Source organism: Diaporthe amygdali, assembly GCF_026229845.1.
Source record: "Diaporthe amygdali strain CAA958 chromosome Unknown NODE_23_length_778278_cov_65_433824, whole genome shotgun sequence".
In the NCBI taxonomy this organism is placed as follows: domain Eukaryota; kingdom Fungi; phylum Ascomycota; class Sordariomycetes; order Diaporthales; family Diaporthaceae; genus Diaporthe; species Diaporthe amygdali.
This window is the reverse complement of record NW_026517043.1, coordinates 387849-412004: the sequence shown is the minus strand read 5'-3', so window position 1 is coordinate 412004 and position 24156 is coordinate 387849. Positions and strand designations below refer to the sequence as shown.

The window sequence follows — 24156 nt, the reverse complement described above, 5'->3', positions numbered from 1 at the left end:
CCGCCTACCTGACCGCATTTACCTAGAATCTTTCCCCCTCAAAAATTCCCATCCCAATTCCCCCCCAGCCTTGGAAGCTCTCCCCCCCACGACATCCCAGTCCGAAACATTTATCCCGCCCGATCCTCTCGCCTCTCTCCACGACCAGCTCGTTTCACTGCAGTTCAGCTACTTTATCTGCTTCATTCATTCTTCTCGACAATCGTTCGCTCCCCTTTACTGCCCCATCAGGCGCATTCGCTCGCAGAGGGAAAGGAGAGCCTCACCGTTACATCCATCCATCCATTCATCCATACCCAGCCGGCAGCAGGGACACCAGCGGGAAGAAACACCACTCGCGCCAGATCAGTCAGCAGCATCGGTGCCGACAGACATCCCAGTCCGATAACGACATCATAAGCTTTCCCACCTGCGACAGCTCTCCAACAACCCGCCCGAAAGGAGCAATTGCTCGGTGAAGAGGGCTTCGAACCTTGCTCTCCACGATGGCAAGCGCTGGGAGTGCTCAGAACGTCATCCGAAGGTATTGCCCACAATCCTACTCTCTTGCCCCTTGCCCGGTCCGTCACCCAGGCATCAATTGGTTCTGAACATCGGTCTGCGCAGGAAACTGGTCATTATCGGCGACGGAGCTTGCGGCAAGACCTCTCTCCTCAGCGTCTTCACACTCGGCTACTTCCCCACGGTTAGTCTACCCCCCAACAAACACCTTCATTCAAATAAATAAACTAATTGATGTCTGCCAGCACTATGTAAGTTATCCCAACCACTCAGCCGCCATTACGGACTGCCACGGCGACAAAGCACAGCCCCTACCACCACGGACACGATATCTAACGAGAGCCCGCGTGCCAGATCCCCACCGTCTTCGAGAACTACGTCACCGACTGTAGGGTAGATGGCAAATCAGTTCAGCTTGCGCTATGGGATACAGCGGGACAGGAGGACTATGAGCGGCTGCGCCCCCTGGCATACTCGAAAGCACATGTCATCCTGATAGGATTCTCCGTGGATACGCCAGATTCACTTGACAACGTCAAACACAAGGTAAGACCTTCCCTCTCCCGGGAGCTTTTCCTCACAAAGAGAAGATGGCAACACAAGGCTCGTGCGACGGATGGTTTCCCCTCCCGAGACCCTACGTCGCACCTCTGTTCGCAGCGGTCAACTTCGAAATGAGGTCCCTAGCCGATCGTTCGATGCAAATAGGCTCCCGCCGAATACGATTGCAGAAGCTGACAAGACTCGCGTGGAATAGTGGGTTGAGGAAGCGACAGAAAAATGCCCGGGCGTGCCGATCATACTCGTCGGATTAAAGAAAGATCTGAGAGAAGACCCAGTCGCTATCGAGGAGATGCGCAAGAAGTCGCTCCGTTTCGTCACAGAACACGACGGCGAGGCGGCCGCGCGAGAAGTAGGGGCGAAGAAGTACCTCGAGTGCTCGAGTCTCAGCGGGGAGGGTGTCGACGACGTATTCGAGGCGGCCACGAGAGCAGCATTACTCACATTCGAGAAGGGCGAGGGCGGTGGCTGTTGTGTGATTCTGTGAGGGTGCAGAAATATTGGTAATTGGTGGGAAGGAGGTATCGCCATGAATCACATGGAAATTCTGGCGGTGTGCATTCAAAGCGACAGAACTTCAGAGAACAACCCAAACAACTGGACAGCCACTTCTTCTTCAAACCGTCAATCACTCGGTACTCACGGGATATAAACAGGCCACCGCGAGGGCCACCAATCCACGAACGAAACAACACGCATGCCGGCGGCCAAACAACTTCGGCAGCAATCTTGCTCTGCTGCCCTGTATCATCGATGGCATAATACCCCATGAAGGAAAATCGCAAGGAAAGCAAGGGGTGCCCAACTTCTGGCCAGCAAGGCCCGGTTCACAGTCGGGCGGAATGGATGGCAAAAGGTACGATCTGTGGCAATGGTCACCGGAGGGAAAGGGGTAAAGAGGTCGTCCAGGGCAGCATCCGCAGTAATGCGCATTCTTCAGGCAGACTGAATTGCAGCGTAGCAGGTTTTAACTATAGGCATCTAATTTCCATTCTTTACACTCTCTGCACGACACGGAGAGGCATGTGTGGTCAAGATTGCTTGACACGGGAGACTAGTCCATCTCGATCTCTGCTTCTGTGAATACATATGATACAAATCGTCAACGACCGTCTCAAAGGCAGAGCCTCAGACCCCGTAGAAATCACGCCTCCCCGGCGGACCGAACAAGGCCAGTTGCTCACACCCTCTTCCACTCATGGTTCCACGGCTTGTCCGCCGGAGTCTCCACAAGCGGCCGGGCGTACTCGATCGGCACGGCGCCCTTGCCCCAAACGCCGAACTTCTCCATCGCCTTCCGGTACAGCCAGCCCTCGGGCCTCGTGCCGGGGCCGCCCATGTTCCTCAGCACCTCGCAGGCGTGCTCCATGCTCTGCTGCAGGCGCAGCATCTCGCCCTCCCTCCGCTCCTGCTCCTTGCGCTGGAACAGCTGCCAGGCGCGGTGGATCGTCCAGTGCCGCAGCCACCGGTTGCGCGCCATCCGCAGCGGCGGCGGCAGCTGCGAGCCCGCGTAGATGAACTTCATCAGGTCCGCCACCTTGGGGTCCAGCTTGGCTGCCATCTGCGCCCGGCGCTTCTTGCGCGCCGCCGCGTCGAGAGGTGCCCCCTTCTTGGCTTTGCCTTGCGCCTGCTTGGGGGCCACGCGCGCGAGGGTGGGAGAGGTGGTGCTGAAGGCTCGTGGCGTGCTGGGTGGTGGTTTTTGTGGCGAGTTGATTGAGAGTGCGGCCGTGGCGCGTACGAGAGAGGTAAGAGGGCCATTTTGCGACGAGGGCGTTTGGCGCATGGTGGTGCTGGTTTGTCTCAAGAGACTTCGCAGGCCATTTGGTGTGGACATTGTGATGTACTATCGAGGTACGCTACCTCGTCGGGCGAATTCGATTGCAGGAACGTGTCGGGCGTTGCAAGGCGCGTTAATCAACCGCGATCTGGAGGCCTGGTAGATCTCGAGGTCGCCGCAAGCTGGGGTTACGACGACGGCCGCCAATACTATCTCCAAGCTGATCAATATGGCTCCTTGCAGATCCTCGCCTTGGGTCAGCGGTGTATTCCTCGGCTCTGAGGACGATCTTCACGGTTGAGTGAGCTCTCTCGTGTTCGCTCCTGCGGATGGTAGGACGCAGCGAGTTGGGCACGTTTGCGTGTCGGAGCTGAGAGGGGAAGGTACTAGCCGATGCGTCAATCGAATGTATCTGCGAGATTTCGGCTCGAGTCGCGCAGTCGTTGTCCGTCAGATAGGCAGGAAACACGTGCTTGGCCTCGAGGGAGTGGAATACGCAGTAAGAGCGACATAGCTCGCTATGACCCGCGCAAAATCCCAAATCGTCGGATAAGCTCAGCTCCCGACTCTCCGATAACCGGGTAGGTACAGGTACGTACCTGTCTCAGATCGTCCGCCGGGTGCTGCCGAGCTGGGTAGCATCAGAGCTCTTTCAGGCTCAGTGGGTCCCCGCGTGTGGCATCCTTGTCACATTGAGGCTCTTCAGCGTGAGGTACGACGCTCAGACTTCAACCCACAAACACCACCAACCGGCCCAAGCCAACTGGCCCAGGCCAACTGTGATTCCACTCCATGGCAGATCCAGCCGGCACGTTAAAAAGCCAACTTCACGTCACACAGAGTGCCCATCAGTTATGATGACTCGGACAGCGTCTTGTCACATGAGAGCTCCTCTTGGTACAGCCCATCCACAGCGATGTCAAATAACCCGCACCCGTGGAGTCAGATGGCGGTCTTCTGGGAATATGGCAATATTCCCTGCCTCATAGGTCGTTCGGCTGTTCTCTTTGCGAAATTGTGACCTGCCTGCACTTGGGTAGATTTTTGATCTGCCCTCACGTGTCCGCCACGCTCAGAGCTTATGGTCCGGTTGAAAATCATGGATTGAGACATGCCAAAAAGCCGGCGCTATGGACAGACGGACTAACCGCATGATACAGCCAAACTGCGTCTAAGACACCAAGTGACCGAGATAGGGATGCCTTCGACAAGAGTGGCTGTGTTCATCAGACACCCACACCAGAAATGCCCACGTTGCATCAGGTATTATATCAACATGGAATTCATTCCCACAAGATGTTACCCTATCCGGGCGGCGATCCGACAGAGTGAGAGCGGCAGGCGAGGTGTGAATGCTTTTGTATGTCGAGTCAAAAATAGATTTCCGAACAAGAAAAGAATTCTTGTTTACAGCAGAGCAAACAAGTGCCCCTAAGAAATACTGAAAATCAGAGATTCTGTTTCCAGACACGGATCCAGAGTTGCAAAAAGAAAAATATGTTCACATGAACACAAATGCGCAATGCCCGCCTTTATAGTCCGCGCTAATTGCGGTAGAGCCCAACACGGTGCCATTAGAAAGTGTTACGGACCAACGTACAAGAATTTAGCTTCACATCCAAGCAGACCTCTCACACGGCAATATTTTACGCCCTCCTTCAACCTTGCGTATAGTCACCTTTTGTTTACATTTAGCTTTGTATTTTCCTTCATTTCACCCAGACTACTAGCGTAGACGTGCCAGCTATAGTAATATGGACTTAATACCCTTCAATTTTCTCCTTGCACATCTTGTTCAGTATTTATGCCCATTTTTACAATTTGGGACAATTGAGATTGAAAGCCTTTCCCTTGGATTATTTATTCCCTTTATTTTGCATATTTCCTTTTCACGGGTCCCAAAGTCTTCTTCAATCGACTATTTAGTCAACGGTGCATCAAATTTCCTCTTCAGAAAACGAGACTCCAGCAATAGTTTCCAATACCCAATAGACAGAGAATCCCCTTTCTCCCGCAATACAATTCTCTGTCAAGTGGTTACAAAGCCGACAAATCAACCAAACCACCAAGCTGGACAAGGAATACTTCGAATCCACAATGCTTTTGGACTCTACGCCTCCATATGATGCTTGTCCAGAGTTGACACCAGACAACGGCACATCAAACAGCGACTCTCCAACCTCCGTCAGCTTCAACCACATGATCCACTTGAGACAAGAAGACGCTGGCAACAGCCCAGTACCTGGTCACGCCCTGGATAATCTCGCTAGTCAGAATCTCGAAGGCTCGGGACGGGGTGCCGACATCATCACTGAACGAGGCGAACGACATACGCCTCAGCCCCGGCCCAATGGTCTCAACACCGAGCGCGTACCGCCGACTGGAGGATTCAGATACCGCAGATCCCCTCATCCTGATCCAAATGCACGGTTTCCCAGGGACGGCTCGCGCCTCTACTGGGCAGAAGAGGCGATTCCGCCTCTAGATATCGGGCCGGCGTTGATGCCTTTTCCACCTGACTTGCCTCCATTACAACGGTACTCGGCTCCTGTCGTCAGGCTCGCAAGTGAGCCCATCGTGATCCGCTCGTCCCCGTTGCCATCTTCGCGTTGTTCTGCAGCGTCACCACGACTTGGATGGGGATACCGCCGTCTCAGATTTCGTATTCCCCGCTTCTCATCCTGGTTCGGGAGAGCTATGCATCGAGAGAATGGGAACCAACCGCAGCCCAGATGGAGGCTGTCACTAGGCTGGTTGCTACGCCGGCGCAACACGGGCTCCTGAGTCGACGGACATGCTATCGGGGCCAAGATAATATCTATTCTGGAATCTTGCTTACGGAAACACTAGCGGCAAGCATTTCTTTGGACTGGACTTACTTTTTGGAGTGGGAAATCAAATGCGAACTACGCACATATAGACTGAATCGGGAGTCTTGAGGTGCCTGGAGCAGGAAACACGGTCGGTTCACAATGTTGATGACGGCTATCGGCCGCAAGGACGAGCGAAAAGACAGCTACGCCGCGCCCGCAATCATCTCCAATTACAGAACACTGGACTTGATTTCATGTCTTGAATGCATCTGATACTAACGGAAGGAAGTGGAAAGAACATTAGGACTTTGAAGATATTTTAGACTAGAATTGTCATTAAGATACCTGATTAACCTCTGAAAATCATACAAATATACTAAGATACATGAGCGTTACTCGTAGTCGCATACTATTGTAACCATCATAACATCACCTTTTCCCTTGAAACCGATCATTTTCCTCGTAGCCAGCAAATTTAACCGTAAGCGAAACATCCAAAGGGCTCCGTCAAAGCAAAAAAGAAATCAGTGCCATGCGCGTGATTTACTTCTTCTTCTTGTCCTTGCCGGTCAGGGCACCAACCACTGAGCCAAGGCCAAGACCGTCGAGCAGCCTGTTCAGGCCGAGCGTGCCCAGCAAACCGTCGACGACGCCGCCGAGGCCGAGACCGCTGAGTAGGCGACCTACGATGCCGAGAACACCTGTGAGCAGGAGGCCGACAGCGGCAATGATCTGGAAGAGAGGCTCGCCCAGGAGACCCCACAGGGGGTTGAGCTCCTTCTTGGCGTGAGGCATGTCCTCGAGCTTGCGCTTGGCGCCCTCAATAGTCTCGGTAACGGTGCCGGTGAGCTGTGAAGGTCTTGAGTTAGAATGGCTATAATATAAAAGTGGATATGCTGGTGTCTTGTAGTGCTTACCTCCTTGATGACCTCAGCAAGGTGGAACTCCTCGGGTGTGGCCTCGCGGGTGCCAGACTTGTGCTTGGCGTTGGCCTGGATGTGTCTGTCGGGGTCGATGCCCCGGATAACACCATGTGCCTCGCGAAGGATGTTGCTACCCTCCTCGATGAGGGGACGGACCTCCTTGACCAACGCCTCTTCGTCACGCTCGTCCTCGGGCTTGCGCTCCATGGCCTCGATCTTGGTGGTGATCATCTTGCAGATGGGCTTGATCTTGTCGAGGCAGTTCTCGAGGCACGCAGCCATTTGAATGGCGAGCTTCTTGTCCTGCTCTCTCTGAAGACGCTCCTCCTTCTCCTCTTCGGTCTCTCCAACCTCCTCCTCCTGAGGAATCTCAGAGAGTAGGTTGACATGGCCGACTGCCTGGCCCTTGCTGTTGACAACATCTCCGTCGTCGTCAATCTCCAGGCCTGCGCAGACAAGCGGGTCACCACTTGTAAGCTTGGCGACGATGTTGCCATTAGTGTCGACAACATTACCCTCTTGGTTGACGTGCAGGCCAGCCAAGGCGCCCTTCTTCTTCTCGACCTCTTCAGGCTCCCAGCGCTCAGCCTTGCCGAGCACGTTGCCATTGCTGTCGAGGATGTCTCCATCCTGGTCAACAACACGACCGGCGAGCTTCTTGGGATCACCCTCGATAAGACGGCCGACGATGTCTCCGCCAGGTGTGACGACGTGACCCTCCTTGTTGACGGTCAGGCCCTGGAGTTCGGCGAAGATACCTTCCTTGGAACCTTCGCGCTCACCCTCAGTCACAAGCTCGGCATGGCCAATAACGTCACCAGATTCGCTCAGAATCTCGCCAAGCTTGTTGCACATGCGACCGACCATCTTGGAAACATCACCATCGACAACACGGCCGAAGATGACGCCGGCGGAGTCGACAACGTTGCCAGCCTTGTTGACACGCTTGCCGGCAAGGATGGACTTGTCGACCTCAGCCTCAGGCTCGGGCTCAGGCTCCTCCTCCTCTTCCCAGCGCTCGGCCTTGCCGATGACATTGCCGGCCTTGTCGAGGATTTCACCATCGGGATCGACAGTCTTGCCCTGGAGAACCTTCAAGTCACCCTCGATGACCTGGCCAACTTGCTGGCCTTCCCACATGACCTTGCCCTTGGCGTCAATGGTGTTACCCTCGAATGACTCGAAGGGCTTGGACTCCATCAGTTCTTGCAGCTCATTATCGGGGATAGGCTCTGCGCGGCCGATTTCCTTGCCGCTGTCGTTCCAGATGATACCGTTCTCATCAACCTTGCGGCCGATCAGGTGAGCCATAATACCCTGGGTGATACGGCCAATGGCCTGGCCCTTCTCGTTAACAACGTTACCCAGTTTGTTGACTTTAGCATCCTTGAGGATAGAGTAGTCAATTTCGGCCTCGGGCTGCACGGTAGCTGTTGGGTAACCGCTGGCGTATGTGTATTCCGTCTGCTGATCATCAGGAATCTGGGCCTCGGAGCCGGGAGCTTGGGTGCCCTCAGCCTGAGTCCCCTCAGCCTGAGTGCCCTCGGCCTGAGTTCCGGCTTCGGTACCCTCAATTTGGGTACCCAGGGTACCATCTTGGAGTTGGGATCCCGAGATTTGGGTACCATCTGGGAGTTGGGTACCCTCAGGAAGGTCGTTCAGGTCGACTTGAGATTCTGTGAATCCTTCGGGGAGCTGAGTGCCCTCCGGGAGTGACTTCAGTGTGCCTGCGAAGGTGCCATCTTGGAGTTGGGATCCCGAGATTTGGGTACCGTCTGGGAGTTGAGTACCCTCGGGGAGATCGCTCAGGTCGACTTGAGATTCTGTGAATCCTTCGGGGAGCTGGGTGCCCTCCGGGAGTGACTTCAGTGTGCCCTGGGCTTGGGACTCTCCCTCAGTTTCCTCTTCGCCTGGTACTTTTTGGCTATTGTCAGCGGCGTAGGTTACAGAGTCCTCAGGTCGCAGCTCCGAGTCGTCCAACTCGTCACCCTCAGTTTCGAGTTGGCTGTCCTCAGGCTTTGCCGTCGTGGTGGCCTGCTCCGTGGTTGCCTCCACATCAGTCTCGGCGGGAGTTTGCTCGTCACCTTCCTGGGTGGTAGCCTCGGTACCCTCCTCGGCACCACTCTTCAGGTCGGTTCCCTGGGTTTGCGCTTGGGAACCCTCCGGAAGGGTCAGGTTGGTGCCTGTGTCGCCGATTTGGCTCTGAATCTTGCGGATGGACTCCGGTATCTCGGAGTCGTCCTCCGCTTGAGACTTCTTGCTGCCACCACCGAAAGAGGGAACAATCCTGCTGGCACCGCTCACAAAGTTTGAGAATCGAGAGCCAGTCTGAGATGGTGCGGCGTTCTTGGCTTCCTCGCCAGTCTCACCGACCTTCTCAGTGGCCTCCTCGCCAGCTTGTTCTGCAGGCTCAGTCAAGTCCTTGCCTTCGTCCTCGGGGAGGTCATCCTTCTTGGACTCAGCAGTCTCCTGCGCATTCTCGACTGCGCCGTTGGCCTCCTCGGAAATGTCGTCCTGGTGATAACCATTGGACATGACACTGGGCTCTTTGGCGTTCCTGCTGAAACTGTTGTTACTACCCGGTCCTTTGACGGCTTCGTCATCGCCTTCGTACCTGACGGACTTGTTGGCTGTACTGCCGGCAGCCGACTTGGCGTCGCCAACTTTAGATTGGACTTGAGATTGTGCGTTGCCGCTCTCCTCTTGCAAAACTTCTGGTTCCTGGACGCCCTTGTCTTGAAGTTGTTGTTGGGCTGTGCTGGTGGGGGCCTCAGAGGCATCATCGCCCTTAGACGACTGCTGCTTGTTCTTGCCCCATGGCCAACCTCCTGGTGGCTGTGTGTCCGCCATGTTGATGGTTGGTTATGTGAATAAAGGATTTGTTACACCAAATAGCGTTGATGGTGTGGAAGTATGGTAATGAGATGTGGTATCTCGGTCAGATAGCTCAAAAGAGACGCGACTTGAGGGAATATAGATGAGTATTTAGGGGAATCTTTTTGAGTTTGAGGTAACTGGGTTCTGGGTGTGGTTTTCACTTTTGGATAATGGTAGGAACCAATCTCACAGCTTGAATTCGCTTGCGATGCCAGCTTATATGCGTTCAACGCTCGTTCATGGGACCCTGTGTGATCCAACCTAGCGCCACAGCAGCAGCAAGCTGTCGACAGCTTCCTGACGAGGGACGTCATCTGTGGAAGAGGATAGGTAGCGTCCCTCCAGCCTTACGTCACAGCCACACACATCTCGATCGCGTCTTGTCCCGGACGGCGGAGGAGATCATCGCATAATGACAGGATGGTGGTGAGTACAGAAGCAGAAGGAAGCAGGCATCAAGCCACAAGCTAATTGAGCTTCCCGCGCATGACTTCATTGAGGGGATGGGAGTGACTTGTCTCGTACTGGTGTAATGCTGCAGTGCACATCACATCTGAAGTATTCGCCCAGCCAGGCCCAGACCATCAGGGTATGAGCGGTTACATGTCTCAGACGGGGCCTCATGGATATTGTCTGACATAGCGAGGTGATGTGGACATGGAGGGTGGGCCCGTCTCGTGTAATGCCATTGGCCGGACTGAGAGAATGGGAGACCTTGCTCAGCGTATCATCGCAGGCGGCGAGGGACAAGAAACAGGTTATTGCGAAGGTGTGGCTTGCCTCCCTGACGTGTGGCGAAGGACTTACACCAGAATGAAGTCAAGCCAGCCACTGGGAGCCCTCCAACAGCCGCAAGTGCCCATCAGATATGCACTTCGCCCTCCAGGATCGTTCGACAAGCCGTGATCGACAATGTGGTCTCGCCTTGAGCTCTGCAGCGAAGAGCTCGGACAAGGGTAGCTCCCCGAGTTCTACGTCATTCGGCCGGTTGGGACGAATCCTATGGGTTGCTTCTTGGTGCTGACTTTCTCTACCAACGGTCACGGTGTGGATGTGCTGGCTCTCCACAGTCTGCTCACTGCTGCTTGCTGCTGTCCTTTCGTACCTCCCACAGCCTAGGGACCGGCACTCCCGGCTAAGGTGAAATCTTGACGATCGTATTCCCACTATCTTGACCATACAATTTCCGCTTGGGCCAACGGTTCGTCTTGTGTTCAGCGCCTGCTTCGGAATCTACGGAATGCCACCTCTTAGATCACCACTTAGACCACTTCTTGATCCTCATGGATCGCCATTTCAGAACAAACCCCGTGGGGTAATCCATATTCCTATTTAGAACTCCTGGCGCCCGGCTCTGACCTCGAACTATCAACATGCTTTACGCGAGACGTCCTCCGGCCAAGTTATTACGAGAACACAATTTTGGGCTGGGCTGGCTGCCCGCTGCTGTTGAAGACCGTTGGAATGCGTATGGTGAGTTGAATGCCCTCCGTTGTTGACTTGACATCTAGGAAAATGTCTGAAGGGCTTGGCTTCCTCTCCTCAGGCTGCCTCCTGTGGCTCTGGGCGTTCTCGCGTGGGTGCGACCCCGACGATGACTCCGCCTGGTCCTCCGGCCCGGTCTCATCAGGCTTCTGTTTCGAGCTGGATGGCTTTGAACGAGCCTTGCCACTACCCGATTTACCATTACCACCCTCGCGAGTCTTCTTCCCAAAGCCAGTCTTGTTGTCATGGAATGAACCGACGACATTGCCTTCCGCGTCCAGTATATTTCCGAACGGGTCGACTCTCAAGCCGCCCGGTCCCTGACCAGCAGCAGCCATGGCTTTCATGACTTCTGCCAAATCCCATGTTGGATGTTGTTGTTTTGACTCTTGCTGCTCGCCCTCTCCAGTCTCTACTTCAGCCACGTAACCCAACAATTCGCCCTCATCACCAAGCACATCACCTCGAGCGTTCGATATCGTCCGCCCAACCATAGATGGCAAATCACCTTCGACTCGGCCAAGGACGGCGCCCTCATCATCCAAAATATCTCCGAATTCATCGATAGTTTTGCCCACGAGATGATCTTTGGGAATTTGATGTATAGGCAGCTTCTTTGGTGGATCTGAAGATTGGTCCTCCGGTGGTGGTGTTGACAGAGGATTGGATGCTAAAGAATCGATCGGAGTGATTTTTGGAATGCCCCCAATAGGCGCAACATAAGCCGGGCTATCCTTTGGTGTCTTCTTTCGCGGATGCTCTGCGCTTTGGCCACTGTTCGTCTCAGACTCGTCGTCCAGAACCTCCTCGACCTCAGGACCGTCGTCACTGTGGACTTCGGTCTGAGCGCTGGGTTGCCGGTGTGCAGACTGACGATGAACGTCGTTGACTTTACTACTGGCTTCACTGCTCGCCTCAGGCGCAGCAGGTTTGTGGCTACCGCTGCTGCCGCCAAAGGTGGTACTCTGCTCCATGGGGATCTCGTAGGACCCTCGTAATGGTCCCTGGTGTGACACTTTCTCAGTCGACATGGATCGACCCTCTATCTGACTGCTTGGCGTAGACTGCAGACAATGTGTCTCTTTGAAGTGGAAGCAAGGCTGACGGAAGGGACCTCAACAAGAGCTCCTTGCGACGATGTACCCAAGACAATACTTGTCGCGTCAGGCGTCGCGACTGGTGGCAACGACGCGCTCAGCTCAGCTTCCCCTCTGGTCACTCGATCGCGAGAGCTCTCATGTGCGGCGGAAGGTGCCGCTGCATACGTCACTTGTGATGGTGGGTGGGGAAATGCTGCTGCTCTGGGCCCGGTCTGGTGTGTGGACAAGGGAGGCTGCAGTTGCAGGATGCAATGCGAAAGGCAGGTGAGCGTAAAGAGGTGTGAAAGAGGAAGTCCGGCACCGATGACAGTGCGGCAGAACGCAGGAACACGAGGTAAACTAGTGCTAGACAAGGGAAAACATATTGCGAGAAGGAAAAGAAGCGCCGCGCCGCTCTCGAACAAGCGTGCAAGGGCAGCAAGGAGACGTGGGAATGCGTCCCCGCTGCTCTCGAGACGCCGCCGGACAAGCGTCAAGCCACATCTCTGAGTAGCCAATCTGCAGGTGACATCACTTGACTGTCTCGCATACAACATCGCAGTCTCTGATTCAATGATGGGAAAGCCAGAAACCTGCTTCGGGCCCACAGAAGCGGACAGATCTGCTCCACACCTGCGTGAGATGAGGCTAGGGTGGAGTCCAGACTCAACAGGCGTTTGAGGTGTGGCTGACGCCATGATGCGATGTAAATGACAGCGCCAAACCATCTGTGGCAAGTCCTGGCTCCCTCCAGCCACACTTGCGACTTTGGATGGCAGCAGACCTCCCGGCCTCCTGGACAGTATTGACATTGACAGTTTTTTTTGCGCAAAGGTCAGTGCCGAGTATGGCTACCGTTTCAGCCGTGGCAGACGGTTTCCAGGAGGCCTTCAACACCGTGATAGACTAATAGTATACGCCCTAGAGAAAGGGGCGCTGGATTTCCAAGGCTGGCCTGCATTGAAGAGTGCTGGTTGGTCGACTAACATAATTGCAACTTCACCTCAGTAGCGCTACGCTGCAGGTCATATGCGATCGCAACGAATTAACGAAAGCGCAGTAGACTGCCGTGCTACCCACCTGGAAGCATTGAAGCTCCTCAACAGACAATGTCGAATGGCAGATCGGATTGGGCCAGTCAGAGATTGAAGGCGTACGGTTGCTGTCCATTGCATGTGCCCTTAAGACAGGGACAGTGATATATGTTCCATGTGAACCGTGGTCGGCGAAGATTATGTTGCACATGGCGGGCACCCGGAGTTTCCGTGCAGTGGCGACGCTCAGACACGGCGAGAGGCGCTGCCGGTGCATGTGGTTGATACGAAGACGACGGACCCGAATGCGTCAGGTGGACTAACAGACAACACAACCAGACAACCAAGGATCTCGTATAATCGATGAGAGGTGGTCTATCAGGAATGTCAGGTCGAGGGGGCCACGTGGATCTGTGTATCGTGGCTTCTGAGACAAAATTTGAGCGACCATGGAACTGCAACGTCTGTCGACCTTGGAATGCCAGCCCGGCAGCTGCACTATTGAAAAGGGAGGGTGTGTCGTCTTCTAGGCAGTCAAGCTAATCAGGTCTGCGTGGTGCAACAGGCTGGCGTTGGGTAGAGGGCGAAGGTTATATGTATGCGTTGAGACGTCGGCAACCGCGAAATGGTCGCATCGGGAGAGCCTCGTAAATGGAGCTATATAGTTCGCCCATAGTAAAAGCACGGCGTGTGCAGGACCGTCTCACTTCGAGCTTGTTGCAGTTAGCGGTAACTGGGTCGACACGACTTGCCGTTGTCTAGAGTCAGATTTGGCGATGTCGTTATTCAATAGTCCCCTTGGAGGGTGTTATCAAGTGGCCGTCGAGATGGATGCCGTGGGATGCTTATACTTGTATTTGGTGCAAGAGTGCGAGCGGGTGAGGTTGGAATGCACGATGCACCACCAAGCCGCAACGCTAGGGATGACATAGGTTCCCTACGGTGAGACACAACGCCGTCCCAAGCTTTCGAGTTGACTGACGGCTATCAGCATAGTGTGACAGCGGGTGTGCTACTGGAGGTTGGAGTGTCTAGGTCCGAGGTTCCCGTAGGCCGCCCTCGAGATGCTGGGTCACACCGTCTACATTGCTACCTAGTAAGCGGCTTCTACTACCATGGGACGCAACGTTTTGGGACGGCGGCTGCCCTGTTCTACCGTGTCTTCCGGCCCTTCTAGGGCAGATTCCGCCCTCTGTCTAGGCTCATCTCCCACGGTAGGGGCGTTTTCTAGCGCCAACCGCGACGTTTCGTGCCCTGCCCCGCCATCCGCCATCCGCCAAGCAACCAGATGCCCGTCCAGCCGTCCCAAGCGGCTGCTGCCATCACGCCGTCACACCGTTTCATGATCGCCTGCTCCCGTCGAAGTCTAAAACACCGCTAGACCACGGCGCAGCTGAGCCACAGCTCTGCTCTTAGCCCGTGCGCCACATGCTACTGCGCTCTACTGCCTTCCCGCTGCCCGCACCTCCAGACGATCCTGGCGATCCTGTTGTTATGCATGGCCAATCCCCAGTAGCATCGGATCGGATTGGCAAACAGGGCAATAATTACCATCCTGCTGTGACGGCGCATGCGGTCTGGACCACATGATCAACAGTGACAGCCTTTGGACGGGGCGTGCGCTACTGCATATTACGCTGTAGATATGGCTAGGGTATGCGACGATGGAGGTAGCACGCGCGCCCACCGATTGGGCGGCCTGGAGGCTGAACGGGCTGAGCGGGCAACTCCAACCTCTGGGATGTCAGGATGTCGGTGGCTCTTTGCCAGGTGATCGGCGCCTCAACGCGTGGCCCTTTCTCATACCGTTACTGTTTACTACAGTATTTACTCACTATGTGATGAGCTCTGTCTGCTCTGCTATACTGCGAGTGGACTAGCCCGCTTCATAATAGCGTATCGCAGAGATTTGGCCCTTCTAGCTGCGGAATCCGCACCCGATTCGTGTGAGGCGTGATTGGGATTTTCGTACGGAGAATATTTGCATGGAATTATGGTAGGTTTGCTTCTCTTTAGCACTGCGCTTCTTGGACGAATGACGTTGTTAAGGTGGAGAGCACACGCCAGAGTGGCTAAACAGAGCGCTTCGTGCGAAAGTATACTCGCAAGTGTCTTGTCTAGCCTCTGCGTTGTCCCATTACCGGTTTCCAATGTTCAAGGAGGGACGTTGTGTCGCAAGCCGCCCACCGCGCTGTCCAATTCATGTGAGCTTGTTTTGCCGTTCACGGGAGAAGGTCATGGACTCCCGGGTCTGGCTGAATCAGTGTCCAGAGGAGGGCAGAACCATGGCCAAAGCTCACATGCAATTTTGGCAGCTCGTTTATACCGACTTGTCGGTCCTGCGACACAGCGCCCCAGGCAGAGGTGGCTTGACGAGACAGAAGTTTGCTGGGCATCGTCTCGGGGCTGGGGGAGGAGCTTTTGCTCCATTGCGTCGCCGGGGCCCCCCTACCTCAGCGACGGGCAGGCAAGCCACCCACCGCCCACACATCCCGCTCTGTTTTTGTGGACGACAGACGCAGAGAGGACTGAACTGACCGACGACTGACCGACTTGAATCATGAATCCCGCGGGGGTTGTGGTCTTTTATGAAAATAGACTCAAGGTGGTGGAGTCGTCAATGTCGTAAAATTCCCGATCTAACATCACAGTGAGACAGACACGATTTCCATTCGTGGTCGCACGACCTCTCGTCCCCGAGGATAGCCAATGGCTCGAAAAGTACATACCAATGTGTTCTGGTGCTGTGTTACACAAACCAGATGGGCAGCGCCAGCTTGAAAACGACAAGGGTGAGTACGGGACAGGCCACGGGAATCTCGACAAGACCTTCCCCGCCGCTACTGAGAGACCGCCAGGACCGCTCGACGTTGCAATGATCTGCACATCAGAGGTGGAGAAGGAAGCAAGGTCGCGTCAGGGCACAGGGACCCATCTTCCAACCCAATTGGAGGGCCAGGCCCACGAGCTATTGGCCGCTCCCAGCTCTCCGGAGACGGCTCAATCAGTTGCTGTGTGACTGTAGTACTGGGCTGTGGAACCAGCGGCCCTGTCCTATTGGACACAAGGCCTGACCTCACCTGTGACCTCCCCGTACGCTTTCTCGTTTTTGGAACACGATTTTCTTGCGAGAGGGAGCAGTCAGGTCTTGTGGTCGGCCAGGCGCGGCAAGGAGGGTGGGAGGACTGCGCACACGAGCTCCCGAGACATGTCCGCTGTGCTCAAGATTCTGGGAATCCGGCGTTGCATTGCGAAAGTTTGAGGGCATCGGCTGTCCGGACTTCGATGGCATTTCACATGAAGTTCATGCGCCACCTCACGGGCTGGCGGGCAACACCCCAGTGATCATCCCGTTCAGATCGGACAGCGCGCCACAGCCAAGACCGTCCAACAGTGACCACCCACCTCCCCCCGTCCATGACAATTCGCCTCCCGCGGCGGTGATTGTGGCGCACCGCAGTGTGGAGAAACTCTGTTCACAAGATGCTGCAAGCAACCGTCCTTCCCGCCCGAGTAGGGTGTCATTGAGCTGGATTGGAGACCTGGGGAGCACGGTCAATCCCATCAGGATGACATTTGAGGCGAAGATCTAGAACCTCATACCCTCCAACACGGAGCCGATCACTTTCACGACTCGCCTTCCAGGGCATGATTCACCCCTGAGATCAACAACCTTTTTTGAATTTTCTTACTATTCCCGAGGGAGGCGAACTTTCAATACAGTGACTTGGAGAACATTTACACAGTAAAATGAATTAACGTAGATAGGTCGTAATCATCCCCAAATAGGGTCTAGATAAATCCACATCCCTTTCATGTCATGACTCTTTGAGAGTCCCCAATTTCCAAACAGCGCCGGTACCAAGTGCGATAAAAAATTCAAACGACAAAAAGATTCCGTAAAACGTCCTGGAAAGCAGGTCTCTGTGCGCGCTCTTTCTCAGTTCCTAGTGTCCGAGGGATTAGCTCCATGTTGCCTCTTAATTTCCTTGTCGCAACAACGGTACATGCTGGTGTGGGAGACAGGACGCTAATCGCTCGGGACAACACTGCGCAGCCAAAACAGAAACTAGCCAACCGGGAACAGATGACAACGGTATTGGTACATGATTTGGTTCCTGGCCTTGTTCCGTTTCCGCCACACGCACACACACACACTGTCTGGTATTCGAGATTCGTGGGGTAGCTTTTCTTTATGTCTCACTGTGTTCTCTCCTTTTAGCTGCCGTACACGGTGCTCCTTCGATCTTTTTTACGTTGTATCCCTGGCCGTCCTTTAGAAACAGAACAGATGTGGTTACAGTGTGGTGGAGAAGGTGGGAGGCTTGATGTTCTAGGCTGGACAGTGTTGTGTGTTGCGAGTCTCCCTGTGGCAGGCAGTATGACAAGACGAGAAAAGCAGGGTGGGTTTTTCTGGAAGCAGTGGGCTGCGCTCGTCCACTTGGCGGTACGCAGCCCCTCCCCCCATGCATAGCACCATACAACTGGGTGGCAAGAAAGCAACAAGGGGTAAGATAAATAAGTAAAGGTAAGCACATACAGCAAAGCCAGCTCAAGATCACCATGAATCTTAGCCTTCAGAGTAATTTCGATGTCGAGGTTCAAGTCCAGCCTCAACCGCAGCGTGTCTGACTTGCCGCCGCCGCCGCCGCCTTGCTGTTGTTGCTGCATGGCCTGGTTCGCGACGTTGCCCATGGTGCCTGGCATGCCACCGCCCATCTGATTCATGGGGCCTTGTTGGTTGCGTTGCTGCATCTGGTTGTTCTGCTGGCGCGAGCGTCGGTTCGACCTCTTCGGGGGCTCATATTGCTCCTCCGAGCCGGAATCAGACTCAGACTCCTCGACAACCTCCTGTTGTTGCTTCTTTTGCCTGCGGGGCTGGCGCTCTTGGGAAGAAGACATGTTGACTGGTTGGGGGCTAGGTGAATGAAGATGGTATGGGTGTTGGTGATGGCTGTGGGTAAGAGTAGAGGAGGAAAGGTCGCTGGTAAGTGAATAACTCTCTTCTGTCTTAAAAGATGAATATGTTCAGTGTCTGTCCCTCTTTTACATGACAATCCCTCTTTGTCAGAACAGCCGTGGCCTAATATGGCTTCCGAAGGCTCGTCCCTCGTGGCATCAAAACCTGATTTCCCCCTTCCTTTGCGATTTGCGAAGGTGTCAAAACAGAATGAGATCATACCTCCCCCGTGTTGCCTTCGGGGCTTCGTCATCTGCACCCTCAGATGTGATCTAGACTGAATCACAGCTGATCGGATCGATGCTGGCTGGTGACTGCATGGGCGGGACCCCTGTGGAGACGAGACTGGGGCCGTCATGGGTGGCAGGCGGTGGGACCCGAAGATACATGCGATACATCACCGTAGGGGGCGCCGTCGATCACGATTCCGTCTTTCCGTCTTCCTGTCAGCCTGTCGGACCAGTCAGCATAGGCCAGCCCATCTACGATGAGGTACAGCACGGCCAGACACCAGCGAGGGCTGGGTCTGGGTGAGGGAGTGAACGTCCGGTCCGATGAACTGGGTCGGCGATTGACTTCCACTAACATATTATGCCACGCAGCCCGGCCCCATGCGAGCTGCTGGGGCTGGAGAAGCCCAGACCTGCTGTTTACTTCAGCCGGGAGAGCTCCCCTTCCATACCTAGGTACCCTTCCCTTCCGTCAACGCCCTGTCCCGTCGGTGACCGTTCCAATTTGTTCCTGCAGCCTGCCAAACTGGTGCAGCTAGCTCCCCTCCGTTTCGTCTGCGATGGCCTTCCTCCTTCTCACATCTCTCTAGCCTGGTGGTGCTACTGCATACTACTGGCCGTTCTCTTTCTCCTTGTCCTTCTTCCCCCCGACCCACTGGCTGTTCACCCCCAGCTGCAGCTTTCTGAGCAGCTTGATCGGCGCCCACCTGTAGGACGACGTCCTAGGGTCAAAGACCGGCTGCTCATCATCCTGCTCCTTGTCGTCCCCCTCCATCTCGGCTTTTGGTTTCAAGCTGCCATCTCGATCCCTCGAAAGGAACACCTCCCACATCTTCCTGGTCCCTCCCCCCAGTGCTACCTCAACTTCGACTGCGATGAAGCGCCAGTCATCCTCATCAAAGGTGAGGAACTGCTCGTCCTCGCTCCAGCCCCAGGGCCCGATGACATGCTCTGCTGTGTCTTTGCGGCTGCCGTACTTGATCATGCCTGTGTCCTTGTCGACGTACAGCCAGTTCAACATCGGTGGGTCCTCCTGGATTGTGGATACCAGGCCTTGATACTCTTTTTCGGATGGGTACTTGAAGTAGTAGCCGTTGAATTTGTGGCCTGGCATCGGCGCTTGAGGATGATCTATCCACATCTGCCACGATTCAGTCAGCCCTTTTCGTTTCGTCTTCGTTGATTCGAGCTATCCATCTGGGGATGCCCTTTTCCTGTTTTCCTCATCGTGGTGTGGCTCGGCACATCCAACAGCGACCAGCGCGCGCAACCGTTTCGCAGTTACACCCCAATGCGACGGTGCGTTCATGGGCATAATTGCATGGCGCATGTTGGTTCACCGTTGGCGCTGGCGCTGGCGCTGGTGGCTGCTGGCGTGTCCCATCGAATCCTGGGTAAACTAGGCATGATGCCATAGCTTCCTCCCAAGCCTGATGAGACAGGTGTGGCTAGTGCCGCTATGCCGGAACAGGAGATATTAGGCCACTCACTCTTCCCGCTGCGAGGACGATCCAGGCCTCGGTCGGCGGCCCCCCGTCGATAGAGAGCGTTGCTGTCATGTTGAACTTGATCTTCTCCTTCAACTTTGCATTCTCCTGCTTCTTCGCGCTGATGCCCTGTGCCACGCCCGTCACCGTCGGTATGGACGTGAGGACAAGTAGTCCTATGACCATCTTGGAGTCTCGAGTTTCTTTCTTTGTCGTCTCGTATAGTCGATGATCTCTCCGTGTTGTCCGATACGATGTGGGGACTCCGTTGCCAATTTAAGAATAGAGATTCTCCGGGTCGTCGTGGTCGCGTTTCTTGCGGGTCGTCTCGCTGCAGTCGTACAGCCCACTGGGTGGATGGTCAGAGAGGAAAGTCGGACGGCAAGTCGCCAGCTCGGCACTCATCATGGTTCTATGCCATCGTTGAAACCATTCATTTCTTTCGTCATCTTCTCCCCGGGTCCAGCCTTACTGTCTCCACATATCTGAAGCTCACCCTACCCTCCATTGTGAAGCTGCATCCCAGCTATGACTTCACAGTCCGCAGGGTTGGTTGATGAGACCCACCCATGTATCCACATCACACATATGTGGTGCAGACCCCATGAGTCGGTACTCGACAGTACATCTCCTGTCAACGCTGCACTCGCAGTGACAGCAACCCTTTCTGCCTGTCCTTTCAGCTTCCTCGACGTCATCCCACATCATCTCGATGTCCTCGATGCCCACAGGCGCGGTCTAGACCACGATACACAGGCACAGCGGTCCCTTGTCGTGGAAAACAAGATTCCATCCCCAGCTTTCGGCATCACCCAGCCCATCCCGGGTCCACTGACGCAAGTGCACAGAGGCCATGGGTTCATCGGCCGCGAGCTGTCGGAGTAAGGGTGTGAGATGATCGAAATGTGATCGGTCCCCTTCGTTGGAAAACATGTTTTCGGACAGATAGTCGTTTTCCTGCACACGCGGTAGTAGAATCATTGCGTCAAGGTTGCCAACTTTCTCATGCAGGGTCTTTCTGATCTCATCGCCTGGTTTAAAACATAGACATACCAGGGAGAGCACTTGCCTCCTCTTAGAATTCTGTAAAGTCAACTTTGTCAACTTGGTGTCTCAGTGTTCCTCCCAAATATCATCATTCTAGTCAACTCACTAGAGTCACTCAACACATTCGACATAGTAATAGTATACCACAGTAATCATGTCGTCTTCGGTAGGTCGTCAACCTTGCCTAACAGCGCTTCGGTCGCACGCAGCCTTACTGATTACCACACTCGTAGCAACAAGGAACGCCGAAGACTGAGGACAAGAAGGAGTCTCTGGGCGAGACCTCCCGTCCCGGCCAGCAGAGACAAGAGTCGCAACAACAAGGACAAAAGAAGAACGAGACCCAACAACCACAGTCTGAGAACAACCAGACCCAGCAGCCAGAAGCTGAGGAGACCAACCGCAACGCTAAGCCTGAATCTCGCACCAACCAGGCCAGTGCGGAGGAGGAGCAAGAAGACGCCGGCCAGAACCAAGATGAAGAACAATACGACGATGAAGATGAGCAGTACTATGACCAGGACCAGGACGACAACTATGACGACCAGGCCTACTCCGACGCCGAGCAAGGCGAAGAGGGGCAGTACGAGCCCGAAGGAGACCAGGGGCAGGAGCAAGAAGTAGAACAAGAGGAAGACGGGCCCGAGCCCGAGCCCGAGATGCAGCGGGACGGCTCGCGCGATTCGGCTGCGACACCGGCGTCGGACAGACCCGCCACGCCCAAGGACAACGAGGAGGCGACACCGTACTGGGAGCAGGACGGCGCACAGGAGCAGGATCGCCAGGTGGCCAAGCCCAAGAAGAACAAGAGCAAGAAGAAGAGCAAGAAGAGGCAGCCACGATATGAGTCTGAGGACGAGGAAGACTACCAGGACGACAACGACTACCAGCAGCAGCAATACTGGCAGCAGCAGCAGCAGATGCAGATGATGCAACAACAACAGATGATGCAGCAGCAGCAGGGCGGCGGCGGCGGCGAGTCCAAGAACCCGCTCAAGCTGAGGCTGGACCTGAACCTCGAGATTGAGATCGAGCTCAAGGCGCATATCCACGGTGACCTAGAGTTGGCTTTGCTGTAAGTTTTTGAGCCCCAATTTCCTTTGAATCACCCCCCACCCTTCTGCATTCCCTTCTCGACCCCGTCTTGTCTTCCAAGGGATCACTTGGTTACTGTGGTGCGGTCAAGATCCCTTCTTTGGTGATGCTCGCGGGTGTGCCGTTTGATTGTTGCCTATCGTCCAGACTGTACGCAGTTCATCCGGCTAATTCAAGTGCTAATCAAGTACAATGTGATTGTAGTGACGGTTGATCCATGCGGCCTCGATTCGAGCACATTCTTCCTGTGCAATCGTCGTGTTCGCCCCGGCGAATATCATGTTCGACGGCGTTGAGTTCTCAGGCGCAGGGCGGAAGTGCTGTGTACTTTTTTGACTTTGATTTCCACGATGTGATGATTATGCGAACGAATTGGCTTGGTTTGGTCAGGTTGGGAATATTCAACTGCTGTCTTGGTGCCGTGGTTTTTCTTTGTACCTCAAAATGATGCTTGGAGGACAGCGTCAGGTCGATATTTCACATAGACCTATATGTAATGCGAAAATATCATCATCGTAGTGAGCTTGTTCCGGTGCTGTTAACTCCACGTTGGGATATGTGAGTAGAGGAGATCTTCCTCCTCGATGATGACCTACCTTGTTATAAATGTTTCTTGATGCTGACCTTTTCTTTTTTGTTGTTACATGGAACAACAAACAAACCACAGAGCTTGGGTATATCCCCCACGTTATAGGTGGGATAGTGGCCGTTGAGGCTCAAGCGGTCATTCATGCGAGCGTGTCATGACCAACCCTGTTGGTAAAGTTCGACCGGCGCTATTGACAATTGACCCAGGAAAATCATCATAACAAACCAACGAAGCGATAACGAGGAAATGACTTGCTATACTGCAACGGCAAGACTTTTTGGCTGTAGTCTGGGTTCGCATGAGGTTGTCGTCCTGTGGTGGCCAATGCTTCGAGCCGCAAGCCTTTGTGAGCCCTCGGATGTCTCGCAACACCGCAGAAGTCATCCGCAACGCCGGCCCCGTTCCACCGGAGGCTTGTCGCACAAGAGAGGTGCCACCCGTCTACTTTGGCGTCAGTTGTCCGAAACCTGTTCCCGGTTGCACAACGCGCTTTTGTTCCAAGGGTCACAGCAGCCATGAGGTCGGTGGCGTGAGGTCCCAACTCAGACGCTCAGATTGCTGGTCAGTCTCGTTATCGGCGGTGTGATGCTCTCGGACAGATCCCTCTTCAACCTGGCTCCATGAGTGCCGTGGCTCCTCTCCCACGGTTTCGGCACGAGCATGAGCTGGATTGCGTGAAATACCGCACAGCCTGGTCGCCTGCCACTGAATGGGAGGGCGGCAGTAGACTGACTGGTATTTTGTTGGTCTGATTTGATCAACTCCCATTATCTGTACAGGTCAAATTTGTTGTCACTGGTGTCTCACACGGTACATGATAATACTTTTCCGACGCGCTCGCTGTGTCATGGTGCCTCTGGCTCGCGACTGGTGCGATGTCAGTGAAGGTTGTGCCAGTGAAGGTTGTGTCAGCGTTGGCAATACCCTGCGATGGTCACTTGTGCATATCTCATCTTTACCAACGCGGATTGAGCTTCTGCGCGCATCGAATCCTGAAGGTCGCCATCTGCGAGGATCTCATGCACCGCTTGGCCGTTGGCGAGGGGTTATATTCTTCCAGTAAGGAAACAGCTGGCGTTGTTTGGTGGCTCAGACGAGCATATCATCGCTTTTGATCGAGCTGGCCAACCTCAAAGCCTCGACAGAGTGCGGCAGAAATGGCGACAACGATTCTTTGGATGGAAGATGCCCCGATGAGCGATCGTTGAGGTCATCGATGTCATCCATCATCGTCCTCGAATGTGCTTTCGTCTTCCTTTGTTCTTCTTCTAGCGACCTTGTTATCTTGGCTGATCCCGCTCGCAGCTGTCCATTGGAGCTTCAGAGTCTTCCTTCCTAAAAGCAGGCTCATGTGTGCTGTCCATCCTCTCGTTGTCATACGCCTTGCACATCATGGCTCTTGAATCTCCTTGTCGATACCAACGCAACTCCCGACGTTGTCCCTAATGAAGATGCCGAGGACGGAGAAACACAATCGGTCCAGAGCTCACGGAAAGACACTTTGGGTTGATGAAAGGCGTCCATCCATGAATAGGGATCATGACTGATGTCCCGAGTCTTTACGTCGTTGTAGCGATAACTTTGGTGCAAACGAGCGGTCGTTGTCCTTTACGTTGAAAGCGTTTCCAACGACCAAAAGCTGTCGACAGAGGAACCCAAGCATGACCGAGCCGAGGACGACCCCGTACGGTTTATCAG

The 24156-nt window shown here is 54.5% G+C and overlaps 10 protein-coding genes across 10 annotated transcripts; 5 read left to right on the top strand and 5 right to left on the bottom strand.

Annotated features, from left to right (window-relative positions):
* Nucleotides 1–485: 485 nt before the first annotated feature.
* Nucleotides 486–1549, top strand: J7T55_004841 (uncharacterized protein; the record flags this gene model as incomplete). The annotated part of the gene is made up of 4 exons (XM_053130572.1): nt 486–523; nt 607–685; nt 856–1047; nt 1259–1549. The coding sequence occupies 4 exons, from the start codon at nt 486–488 to the stop codon at nt 1547–1549; spliced, it is 600 nt and encodes a 199-aa protein (XP_052991267.1).
* Nucleotides 1550–2242: 693 nt separating this feature from the next.
* Nucleotides 2243–2845, bottom strand: J7T55_004840 (uncharacterized protein; the record flags this gene model as incomplete). Its single annotated transcript, XM_053130571.1, has 1 exon — nt 2243–2845. One exon carries the CDS (start codon nt 2843–2845, stop codon nt 2243–2245), a length of 603 nt encoding a protein of 200 aa, XP_052991266.1.
* Nucleotides 2846–4936: 2091 nt separating this feature from the next.
* Nucleotides 4937–5623, top strand: J7T55_004839 (uncharacterized protein; the record flags this gene model as incomplete). Its single annotated transcript, XM_053130570.1, has 1 exon — nt 4937–5623. One exon carries the CDS (start codon nt 4937–4939, stop codon nt 5621–5623), a length of 687 nt encoding a protein of 228 aa, XP_052991265.1.
* Nucleotides 5624–6195: 572 nt separating this feature from the next.
* Nucleotides 6196–9425, bottom strand: J7T55_004838 (late embryosis abundant protein; the record flags this gene model as incomplete). Its single annotated transcript, XM_053130569.1, has 2 exons — nt 6196–6501; nt 6570–9425. The coding sequence occupies 2 exons, from the start codon at nt 9423–9425 to the stop codon at nt 6196–6198; spliced, it is 3162 nt and encodes a 1053-aa protein (XP_052991264.1).
* Nucleotides 9426–10858: 1433 nt separating this feature from the next.
* J7T55_004837 (uncharacterized protein) lies at nt 10859–11911 on the bottom strand (the record flags this gene model as incomplete). The annotated part of the gene is made up of 1 exon (XM_053130568.1): nt 10859–11911. One exon carries the CDS (start codon nt 11909–11911, stop codon nt 10859–10861), a length of 1053 nt encoding a protein of 350 aa, XP_052991263.1.
* Nucleotides 11912–12074: 163 nt separating this feature from the next.
* On the top strand, nt 12075–12555 carry J7T55_004836 (uncharacterized protein; the record flags this gene model as incomplete). The annotated part of the gene is made up of 2 exons (XM_053130567.1): nt 12075–12301; nt 12381–12555. The coding sequence occupies 2 exons, from the start codon at nt 12075–12077 to the stop codon at nt 12553–12555; spliced, it is 402 nt and encodes a 133-aa protein (XP_052991262.1).
* A 4747-nt stretch (nt 12556–17302) lies between these two features.
* On the bottom strand, nt 17303–17952 carry J7T55_004835 (uncharacterized protein; the record flags this gene model as incomplete). The annotated part of the gene is made up of 2 exons (XM_053130566.1): nt 17303–17324; nt 17591–17952. 2 exons carry the CDS (start codon nt 17950–17952, stop codon nt 17303–17305), a joined length of 384 nt encoding a protein of 127 aa, XP_052991261.1.
* An 898-nt stretch (nt 17953–18850) lies between these two features.
* J7T55_004834 (uncharacterized protein) lies at nt 18851–19913 on the bottom strand (the record flags this gene model as incomplete). Its single annotated transcript, XM_053130564.1, has 2 exons — nt 18851–19381; nt 19731–19913. 2 exons carry the CDS (start codon nt 19911–19913, stop codon nt 18851–18853), a joined length of 714 nt encoding a protein of 237 aa, XP_052991260.1.
* A 402-nt stretch (nt 19914–20315) lies between these two features.
* Nucleotides 20316–20612, top strand: J7T55_004833 (uncharacterized protein; the record flags this gene model as incomplete). Its single annotated transcript, XM_053130563.1, has 1 exon — nt 20316–20612. One exon carries the CDS (start codon nt 20316–20318, stop codon nt 20610–20612), a length of 297 nt encoding a protein of 98 aa, XP_052991259.1.
* A 316-nt stretch (nt 20613–20928) lies between these two features.
* On the top strand, nt 20929–21853 carry J7T55_004832 (uncharacterized protein; the record flags this gene model as incomplete). The annotated part of the gene is made up of 2 exons (XM_053130562.1): nt 20929–20940; nt 21008–21853. The coding sequence occupies 2 exons, from the start codon at nt 20929–20931 to the stop codon at nt 21851–21853; spliced, it is 858 nt and encodes a 285-aa protein (XP_052991258.1).
* Between the last annotated feature and the right edge of the window lie 2303 nt (nt 21854–24156).